The following is an 11,576-nucleotide window of genomic DNA, read 5'->3' as shown; positions in this document are numbered from 1 at the left end:
TTATTGTGAATTTCATTACGCTTGAAAGATAAAAGCAAAGGTTTACACCTCTGCCTCCTGCTGTTTAAGTTGAAATAGGCCTTTGCTGGGTTACAATAAGTCCTAGTTTATATTTCATTGGTTCAGCCCCTGTCTACCTTAATTATTGTCAAACATTGTCAGTAAGTTTTTTCCCTTAAAAATTGGAGCTGGGGATAACAATGCATCTGTTCCTGGAGGTACTTGGATATATAGCAGAGGTTTTTTCTTTTGTTTGCAGGAAAACAAACTGGAACAACTGGTTTTAGCAACACCACTGGTGGAGCGGTGGAGCCAAATTGGTGGGGAAAAGCCTATTTGTGGAGACAGATTCCTGGTTGATAAGTGAGGCTCCTTTTTGCAACTCTTTCTGGGAACCAAAGACTTTGGCGCATGAAGCGTCTTGTTAAGCCTGGTTCTACTTCCTGCAACATCACTAAGCTTCCTGCTTTATTTCAAACAGCTGCAGAACAAGTCAAGAGGAGGAAGCGAGTCAGAGCACTTACGGTCCTAAAATGCTGAGGCATGCGCCTTCGCAAGGGGTCAGAAAGAATCTGGGAGAAAATAAAATCAAACGCCCACAGCTAAAGGATGAGCAGATACTAAAAGGCCCTCGATTAAGAACACGCACCGAAGGAGATGGACTGAGAGAGGAACATGGCAGATATGGCAAAAATATTCAGCCACCTGAAGGGGGGAGAAAAGTGCAGAAAAGATCTAAAGGAAAGCAGACTTCGTCAATGTCCGTTCACCCATCCAGACACTGAGACCAGAGGAGAGGGAAGGTAGGGGGGGGAGGGATACAGGGACGATATGCTAAAAAACATTTGGATGAGATAGAAACAATGAGCAGGTTTCTAGTGGCAAGAGGTCAGTTCTTTGTGGGGGGGGTGGTGGTCCTGGAGCATCGCGGTCGGGGTTCGACGTCCGCTCCCAGACCCCTGTTCTCCAGTTCAAGCCCTCCCATGTTGTGTGATTGACGCTTTGTTGGCAGCAGATCGCAGTGACATCTCCGGCATGTCTGGACCAGATGTGTCCCCGGCGGCCATGGCGCCCTAAAAGCCAATCCCCCCCCCCTCCCGGCACAACGGAGGTTCACTCCTCGTTCGACGAGCCCTCCTCTAGCGAGAAAATGGCGGCCACTTCCAGCAACGTAGAGTTATGTGAGGCTGAAATAATGATGACAGTTTGTAGAAGGACGAGGGCCAGCAGGCATATCTTCAGTCGCCCGCTGCACAGTCTCGAGCTGGCCGCCGAAGTGACCGAAGCCCCCTCGGGCTGGCAGGAAGAAGCAGTCCTTTTAAGTGTGCTGCCTGAAGGGCTGTCCATTTTAGAGTCCCATCGAACGTCGCAGCACTCCGCCTCGCTGTCTGATGGATGATCTCCCAGGAGCCCTGGGAAAGACATTACACCAGATGAAAACGCTGACAGATGACAGCTGTTTTAACGCTCTACACGCAGCAGACGCAATCAACAACCCCGCTAACGAGCTTTACTGCAGGAAAGCGGACGGAAAATCTCCCCGCTTGCTTCTGATCTGGACCAAGGTGTTAAATATAACAGCTCGCTCTTCATGCGAGATCCTGCACATGATTCTGAGAGAAGTAACTAGACATGAAACAAAATAACAGGAAGGAGGACGAAGCTTTCAAAGGATAAATCATATATTTTTCACTTGTGGAATCAGAAGCCAATAAAACTGCAAGACTCCAAGCTTGGCTCAGGATTTGGCTCAGAAGTTATTTCCTATGCCAGAGAGAATCACAGAAGTTTGGGGAAAACTGTGAGTCAGCTCTGTAAATGTTATCTGCTTGCTAATAAAAAGCTTTTGGAAACATACTGGAAGGTTTTTACCCGTCACAGACATCATCTCAACATTTATCTGCAAACCGAAACTTACCCACAGTTAATCTGCATGATTTAAAGGTTAGAATATATAAAATATACCCAACTAATATTAGGCCGCAAGCTTCTTCTTCTTCTTCTTCTTCTTCTAAGCAGAAGAAGTAGATTTAAAGCACAGGAAGGAAGACATTGCTTCCAAAGAGCAGCTCTGATGGTTGTTTTGAGATAAAGTTAAAGAAATTAACAAAAAGTTGAAATCATAAGTAGTAAATCGGACCCTCAGCATGATGCTGCTACCACCATACTTTGCAGCTAATGAAATTTATTTCCATTTCAGCTGCTGAAGCGCCACTAAACTAGCCTCGTGAGACCATCCTGATCTCGCGAGCTTTCAAGGTTTCACTCACAGATCCGTCTGGAGACTCTCCGTTGAAGAAAATTTGGAGCCGTTCACCAAACGAACGTCCAATCAGCGTTGGCTTTGAGGCGGGTTGAGGTGTGACGCAACGAGAAGCGCGACAGTTCAGTCTAAAGAACATGGCGGCTTCAGCCGATGAAACTAGCGTTAGCGTGGCTATCGAGCAAGTTTTATCGGAATTACAGAGTATTTCTTCACTGAAAGAAGAGCAAAACACTGCTCTGGAGGCTTTTCTCAGAGGAAAAGATGTTTTTGCTCTTCTCCCGACTGGTTTGGGCAAGAGTTTGATCTATCAATTGGCTCCTCTTCGTCGTTGCTCTGTTAGTACGTCATATGCTTCGTTGATCTGATTGGTTTATTTGTCCCGTTTATCACCAACATAGGCCAATCAGCTAACCAGTATTTTCGCCCCTTCCCAAAATTACTTCAACGGAAGTCATCTGGCGGCGTCAGGTTACCACTAAACGCCAGTACAAATAAAATAATATGTCACTTTCTGCTTTTAGGAAAATGGTCATGTTAGATAAGTAGCCAATATTTGCTGCTCTGATGTTTAGTTACAAATGACTAAAAAGCAGTAAACACCTAAATGTATCAATACATTTTTAAATAAGCCTTGGATCTTTGCTGCAGTCCTGAAACTGACCACTAGATGTCATCAGAAAACCTTCAGAAACACTACTTCCCCTCCAGGAGGGATGTCATCTAAGCAGGTGGATGGAGTTTAGTTCTCTGCATTTAATCATAAAATGCTCCTTACTAAAAAAAAAAAGAAATCCAAGAACACAATGTCAGGGATCAGACATGCAGACCGGCTCCATCAGCTGCTTCTAACCTGTGCAGATGAAGCTGGGGTTCCCGCCGTGGATCAGGTCGTCGTTGTCTGGCAGGATGAACGGGCAACTCTGCTGGACCTCCAGGCAGTACCGGTGGCACGGTATCTTCCTCTGACAAGACAGCTTGATGTTGGGGAAGTACTGAGCGCAGAGCCAGGGCTTATAGGCCATCTAAGGAGGAGGAGGAGGAAGGAAAATGACATAAATAGATGCAAGTTCATGATCCTCTTGAGGACTAGTGGAAGTTCTTTCCCTCTGCTGGGTCTTAGGCCTGTCTGTGTTAATATCATATTCAAACAGCAGCAGAATTACTTTTGTTTTTCATAATAAGCACTAATTACCTGCTTATTTAAACCACTTACTGTCTAATAGGAATGTTTTGACAAGCAAAAAAGGAAAACCCAGCATTTAATGCAGTGAGAGCTGAGGAGATAATAGGCCGGCTAAGCAGCTGCATAGCTTGATGTGGTGTGTGTGCCTGGACACAGTCAGCGCCATTAGATACCAAACGGCACCAAACCTCCAGGAGGACATTTTCCTCTGTTTACTTTGAGGCAGGAAGTCACATCAGTTGGAGAAACGGAAACGTATCTGATAAGCAGACAGATGGTGACATGTTGGAGCCGAAGCCTCAGGCTGAGCTTTATCTTTCTAATTATTCAGCAGTGACAGCCACCGCCAGTCCTCAACATGAGAGGATTACGTCACAGGGAAATGATTTTATTACAAAATAATGAAATTATTTGTAAAATATTATTCACCGCTTTGAAACTTTCTATCGGCTTTGTTGGATCTAAATGTTTCAGATTTAGTTAAGATGAACAAACCTGGATTCAAATCACACATTCAATTTTATTTACTTTTTTTTTTTTTTTCGATTGCACCGATTTATTAAAAAGAGAAGCAAAACAGAACCAGCCTGACCACATGAAGTAGGCAAATCCTGCCCAGACCTGCAGAAGTTAAGGTCTGAGGACGTAAGAGCAGAGGATAAGGGGAATCAGTGCCGTCTGCAAAGGCTTTAGGACTCCAAATAACCATAAAAAGAGACAAAAACCTCAGGAAAGTGACAAACCTTCACAGAGATGACACGTGTTGCAGCTAAGAGCTGCATTAACTCATTTTTTTCATTATTTGTTTTCAATAAAAGCGATTTAATCATAGGATGCACAAATATTTTATTTTTCTAGATGTCCATTCCACGTCTAAAAACATTCAAATATTACCTCTTCACTGAAAGTTAGGTTTGCAGGACGAAAGCAAAAAGCTCAGAGCAATCCAAGTTATCAAAGCTTTGACAAAAGTTCACTGATCTGGATTAAAAACTTTAAACTATAAACAAGTGTTTATTAAAAAAATGATCATTAAGGCAACATTGCTGCTTCCATTTGTAGTAAAAGTCAAACCTTCAGAAGTTTTTGTCTTTGTTGTTATGATCAGAAAAAAGGGCAGGGTGTGCATACTTTTCTAGACTTATGTGAGAAAATATAAAACAACAACAAGTTACTATAAACTTATGGCACATTGGAGGATTTCTATACTGCAGAGGTTTTACAATGGGCCTCTAGAAGCTAGGAAAGGAAGGAAAAACACAGTGAATGACAGGAGGTTGGCATAAATACAGAAAGGAAGGACACAAGAAAGGAAGAGAGCAAGGATACATGAAAAGGATGGAGGAAAGGAGGTAAGAAACAAAGGAAACATTTAAGGAAAGAAGGATGCAAAGAAGCGTGGAAGGAAAAAGTCAGACACATCAGAAAGACAGAAGGAAGGCAACAAGGAAGGAGGTAGGAGACAAAGAGGAAAGGAAATAAGGAAAGATGAGCTCAAATAAGAAAAGAAAGACAGAGGAGAGAAATAAGGAAAAGTTACAAGGAAGAAAAGATTAAAGAAGGAAGGACACAAGAAAGGAAGGGAGCAAGGATACATGCAAAGGATGGAGGAAAGGAGGTAAAGAACAAAGGAAACATTTAAGGAAAGAATGATGCAAAGAAGCGTGGAAGGAAGAAGTCAGACACATCAGAAGGAAGGCAACAAGCAAGGAGGTAGGAGACAAAGAGGAAAGGAAATAAGGAAAGAAGAGCTCAAAGAAGAAAAGAAAGACAGAGGAGAGAAATAAGGAAAAGTTACAAGGAAGAATAGATGAAAGAAGGAAGGACACAAGAAAGGAAGGGAGCAAAGATACATGAAAAGGATTGAGGAAAGGAGGTAAGGTACAACGGGAAACATTTAAAGAAAGAAGGATGCAAAGAAGCGTGGAAGGAAAAAGTCAGACACATCAGAAGGACAGAAGGAAGGCAACAATGAAGGAGGTAGGAGACAAAGAGGAAAGGAAATAAGGAAAGATGAGCTCAAAGAAGAAAAGAAGGACAGAGGAGAGAAATAAGGAAAAGTTACAAGGAAGAAAAGATGAAAGAAGGAAGGACACAAGAAAGGGAGCAAGGATACATGAAAAGGATGGAGGAAAGGAGGTAAGGAACAAAGGAAACATTTAAGGAAAAAAGGATGCAAAGAAGCGTGGAAGGAAAAACATATAACAACAACAACAAGTAACTATAAACTTATGGCACATTGGAGGATTTCTACACTGCAGAGGTTTTACAATGCGTCTCTAGAAGCTAGGAAAGGAAGGAAGAACACAGTGAAGGAAAGGAGGTTGGCAGAAGAAGAAAGAAGAAGAAGAAAGGACACAAAAAAGGGGAAAACGTGTATACTGTAACTGGAAGAAAGACTTAGACTTCCTTTATTGTCATTGCACAAAAAAACAAAGAGTGAATCTTGACAACGAAATGTGGATTACTTGGCTACCAGTGTAACAGAGCTAAGACCTTATTCCTGCACAATAAATATGTTTTCTATAACTACGGGCTAAGAGCTAGCTATATACAGGGTAAAGAAGTATATATACACATATATATTGCACTGAGTTATTGCTAAAAGAAACATTAAATTGAAGACAAAACTAAACTAAGCTAAAGAACAGAGAGACTCACAATGGTTGGACAGAGGAGCATTTAGAGATGGGACAGGAATTACTGATATCTATTATGTTGTAGTGACTCTGAGGTGGAGGAAAGCTACTCATCAAACACGGTTCTGTGAGGACATATCAGATAGATGGAATAAGGCGGATTGCATGAGGAAGAAACCCAACAGTTATCATTCCATACTGTGAGACATGGTGGTGGCAGCATCATGCTTTGGGAAGGCTTCTGAATACCCAGATTATTTCCACCTCAGAATAAAGATCTGCTAAAATAAAATCCCAACACCGAGGCGATGATCGGCAGGGAGCTAATCAGGCTGCTAATCATCAGCTCATAGAAGCACAGAGGCGCGTCAGAGGTCTGAACGCGGGACATTTCTCCGTCGCCGTGGTTTCCAGGCATCCTAATCATAGCTTGGATGTTTGGTTAAAAATCCCACCGAGGTAAATCTTCATCCCTTCCACCCGGCTCCCATGTGGGGGGGTTCAAATCTGCTTCCTGTTTACGCCGGCAAACAAAGATAACAAACCCTACGCAGACAATTATAATAATTAGAGTAATCTGATTATGGCGATGGCGATGAGAACGATAATGGAGGAGCAGTGTGCTTTGTGTAATCAAATATATTGCCGACATGCAGGACGTCATGTTTACACTGCATGTGTGCTTTTATGGATGAATGTCTCAGGGCTTCAAAGCAAAAAAAGAAGGTCAACACTGTGCGCTTTTATTGCCTCGGTGGACAAAATTCTGTCCGTTCAGGCTATAGCATTTACACCTCTTACTTTATTGGAGGGTTTTGTTTTGTTTGTTTTTATTTTTGGGATGAATCATGCAGCCAGATTAGTTCCCATGATCCTCTGCGTCTGGCAGCTGTGTTCTTGTTGTAGAAGAGCCCAACAGCTGAATGCATGAAGGGGAAACCGGCTCAAGGCCTGCAGAAAATCCACAAATGTGTTTTTAGGTTTGTTCCACTATGGTTGCAAAAAAAAAAAAAAAAAGGATTTTAGCCAAAGGAGGGCTTCCTGTTTTTTTTGTTTTTAATCATTTCTGCTTAATTAAAGACGAGTCTTCATAAATTCACCCAGCGGTGAGACAATCCACATAGGGATGCCGCAGCTATCAAAAGACAACCAAAACAATACGATCGCTGCGAGACAGGAAATCTGGGTCCTCCTGAAGATGTATGCAGGCAGTTGCCAAGGTAACCGCTTTTTCTGCTTTTCATTAAAGCTCAATGAGTGCTGCCCCACTCACTGCCGGCTGGGCGTGTGTGCACGTACAAGAAAAAGGTGCTTCCATGTCCGCGCCTGCGTGTGTGTGTGTGCGCAGCGTGAAAAGGGAAGCGTAGAAGAGCAAATCGAGTTAGTCAGGAAGCAGGCCTGGAGTCTGATTTGATCAGTCTAATGTGTGATCAGTGTGAATGGGAACCTGGCACTCAGAGTCTCTGTCGCCATGCAGCTCAGGCTGCTTCAAACAATGCACCGAGGCGCACTAAGCTGCTCCACGTTTCCAGTAAAGCTTCCTGCCGCCCATTTCACACCCAACCTGCCTATTAGAACATCTGCTTCCAAGCTTCGATTTAAGCTTCCCCAGCAGGGAAATACACACTAAACCACCAAGAACTATATTTTCTATCTGAAGCAATACTTAGGCGTTAGGATTTTAACACTGATGCTGTGGTAACAAGAGGCTCTGCCATCAAAAATGTCTCCATAGTGATTCCTCTTATATAAGAAGCATACTGTAGCTACAAGTGATCTGCAGCCGGCAGACATTACTCTGATTTGGAGGTCTGATGCTACAAACTCTGCAGAAAGAAGCGCTTTATTCACAGTGTTTTGCAAAAGTATTTAACACCTTTAGTAAAATCAAAACATCATGTATTTCTATTTGTTTTTTTATGTAATAGTATAACATGAAGAATTAAATCTCTACTGTTTTTGTTCTTCTTGAGAATTATTGCCCTTTTCTTTTCTCAGTGCCACTGAAAGGAGAGCGTCTTTAGATATTGTTTATCCTTTACTTGATAACCTGGTTTTAAATTCAACTTTAGAACCTGCTTTCTCCAATAACCACACTTAAATTATTTTAGTTAAGTTATTACAACTAAAATCTAACCATGCATTCTTAGCTTATATGCAGCAGACTAGACTCCAATAAACAAAAGCATATTCATTTTTAGAAGGATAGAAAAAGATAAAAAAGTGGCCTAGTCAAAGTCTAGACTCAAAATAGACTGAGACACCGGACTATACTGTATATATATATATATATATATACTCCACTACAATTTCAAACAGAAAAAACAAAATAATGGTACGTTTTTTAAGCCTAATAACAGCTTGAAAAACTTACTGTTATTAAGCTTTTTTCTGTGTGAAATCAGAAAAGAAATAGTAAGTAATCTACCCCTGGGTAAAACAATTAAATTTGCATAACATTTTGGAAAAAAAAGAATCATTATTTATACCTTGGAGCACTTCTGCCTTTGGCACTCTGGAAACATAAGAAAGATATCCCCTACAGTTCATAAAGAGTTTTGCAGCACCAATAACCCAGTTTAAGCTAATTAAGGAGCCTTAGGCAGCAGCGCTCACACTCAGGCATAGCAAATACCTGGAGTGTCTGTGAATATTGACCCGTATTGGACCCTCTGGACTCATTGTTTAGCTGATATGTTAGATATGATGTGAAGCATGGAAGAACCACATGCAGCAGGCCTACATGAGTCCAGAAAATCAACAAAAATAGATGTAAATCTGTCTTTCTGTCTATCTAGCTTCTTCGTGTATATTATTCCATATTAATCCCCTATTCTTCTTTAATATATTTCTATCACTCTATTTGTCTCTATATAGATGTATGTATGGTTAGATATAAACAAATAAGAGGAATAAAAGAGAGCAGACCTCCACCAAACATCACATTTTGCCCAATACTGTTTAATATACACCTGCAGCTAAAACTCGTACATGACCTGCATCATTACTGAATTCTAATGAATTTTTTTCCTCAGCCTGAGGTGCAACTTCGGTAGCAATTTCCTTAAAATCCTTTCATAAGTTTATAAATAAGGCAGAGTGTGTGTCTGCAGCCTCTGGTGTTTGTTCTGCTCTCCTTCTTCATTCATTCTGCTTTCTCTCTGCTCAGCAGATCGAGACTACAAGCGAGGCATGGCTCAACTTTCCTCTGTTTTTGTCTTTAGTAAAATACTTCTGAACAGTTTAAAAGTTTTAAAAACAGTTTAAAAATGTAGTTTATTCTTCCTTGGACTGTTAGCTAAAAAATTCCATTAAAATCTGTTTGGTTTTTTTTCCAAATACATATACATCACATCAGAATATTCTTATTATTTTACTCCATTAAGGATATTTATCCATGTGTCCATATAGATGAAGCTATGGTAGCTGTATTTATAAGATTTCCGGCGCAAAAAGCTTGAAAAGTTTACAATTCAGTTAATTATGAATCATTAAACGAGCTGATTCTACATCTGTCTGCCAAACAGAGTGGCGACCTTTCCAAGATGGCGGCCTCTGTGCTCTATAGCGTAACAAAGCGCCTACACTTTATATTCTCCACCTTCTTACACACATTTATAGCATCCCCTACATGGATGGACGCTGCTGTGAATCTCTTCCAGGGTCGCCATCACCCTCTATGGCTACTTCTCTCTCCTTTCCATTGCTGAAGGAGGCGGCCATGTTTTCTCAGAAATTAGATCTATTCAGATGATGGATTGAACAAGATCTCCGCACATTCAGATCTTGTTTTTAAGAAGAAAAATGAATGAATTGATTATATTTTGAATAAATCAAAAATAAATGATGAAAATGTCGCCCCTGCTGGCAGTTTCTCCACAATTTTACCCATAAACCTCATATTTCATCTGTTAGCTCCTTTTTTTTTATCCAGTTGAGCCTAATTAAAGAATTTATTGACATATATTACCGCTAGATTCCCAATAAAAGAATGATTTGGTCTAAGCCAGCAGTTCAAACGCCCTGCATGAGAACCAGGAGTACTTTCTAGTAGAAATCCATAAAGAAGTAAAGCTGAAGATGATGGATGAAAGGCTAGAGTTAAGGCCCTAATCAGAGTAAAAAAACAGAGCATCTTTCTTGCAATAGCTCTAATTATAGCAAACACTTGCTAAAGAAGTGAGGAAGTTGATAAAATACATGCATTTATTAGTAAAAAGGTAAACAATAACTCTAAAAGTGTGATCAGAGCTGGTTGGAGTGTATACCTCACAAATCAAGTGCCAACCGAGCCATACGTGTTGACTTAAGCTCCGACAGTTAGTAAAAACTTTAACTGAACCCGCTGTGAGGTATCAACACTCCGTTTCATTCCCAGCAGGACGGCCTCGCCGCACACGTAAACACACACACAAGGCGGCTATAAAGCGGAATGACAAGAGACGGCGGCTATAAAAAGCATGTGAGTCAGCTGCAGAGTGAGATCCCAGTTAGAAGCTGAATGACACAGATCATTACCACTCGCACAAATCACAGCTCTGGTTGAAGCAGGAAGCAGCTCTCGCACTACCTGGGTTATTTTCGGCTGCGTTTCTTTGTGTGATGATAGGGCCTGTGTTTTATTCCTTTTTTTTTTTTTCACAGCCATCATAATGTACTGAGTGTGCCAGATTTCCGATACGGAAAAGCCTCACGCTGGAGGGGTTCAATGTGTTTTATGTAACGACGTCCAGAAACGTTGGAATATTTTCACAACATGAAAAGAGACACAATTAACCCTTAACTGAACGCTGTTGACACAAGACTTTGATGCTTTCCCAGCTAACTCAGAGAGTCCACCTCCAGCCGCTGACGCAACCGTCGGATAATCCAGCTGGGTAGGCAAACACAGCCGTCTGCTTTATTCCCGCTCCCTGCTGATGTAACATACTGTATACAGGTGCTCTGGAAAATGACTGAGACAGAGCGGTCTCATCGAATTAAACGGGGAGCAATTTCAAAGCTAACCGTGTTTGGGAGATTTGCGGCGTCTTTGTGCCGCCGTCTCTGCTGAGCAGGATCAACGCGGGTTGGTCTGAAGGAGATGAAAGCTGCAGAAGGGGCTCTGTTTGGAAGAAAACCAACAATGCACCTCCTCTCTGAACTCCACATCCCTGTATTAATGTGTAGCGGTGGCTGCATCATGCTGTGGTGGAGCTTTTTCTCCAGCAGGAGTGTAAAAGATGATCCGACCGAAAGGAAAATTAAAGGGCTCTATATAGAGGAAAGCATGTCACCAGCTGCCTCATTGTTTGCAGGGACAGCAGTTTGTTTTTAAAGTGCTTTATGGGGCTGTTTCTAACAATTATTTTGTTAATGGATTAATCTGTTGATTATTTTTTTGCAAAAGGTTCCTTAAAGAAGAACTTTTGCTATATTGTTTATTTTGGTCACTTTTCTGGTCACTTTAGTTTATTCTTTGTCAGTAAACTGACCAATGATTACACAA

General features: G+C 41.4%; 1 protein-coding gene across 1 annotated transcript in view; it reads right to left on the bottom strand.

Annotated features, from left to right (window-relative positions):
* Positions 1-1,102: 1,102 nt before the first annotated feature.
* The window catches only part of LOC107086902 (transmembrane protein FAM155A-like), a 36,451-nt gene continuing 25,977 nt past the window's right edge, over positions 1,103-11,576 (bottom strand). Inside the window, exons 2-3 of the mRNA XM_015378176.1 lie at positions 3,117-3,288; positions 1,103-1,412 (exon numbers count right to left, since the gene is read on the bottom strand). Coding sequence (XP_015233662.1) covers positions 1,114-1,412; positions 3,117-3,288 — 471 coding nt within the window. The 3' untranslated portion in view covers positions 1,103-1,113. The remainder of the gene's footprint in view (positions 1,413-3,116; positions 3,289-11,576) is intronic.

This window comes from Cyprinodon variegatus, unplaced genomic scaffold (assembly GCF_000732505.1).
Source record: "Cyprinodon variegatus isolate N-32 unplaced genomic scaffold, C_variegatus-1.0 Scaffold9, whole genome shotgun sequence".
NCBI lineage: Eukaryota > Metazoa > Chordata > Actinopteri > Cyprinodontiformes > Cyprinodontidae > Cyprinodon > Cyprinodon variegatus.
The sequence above is the reverse complement of the archived record's forward strand: the minus strand, read 5'-3'. Positions and strand labels throughout refer to the sequence as shown.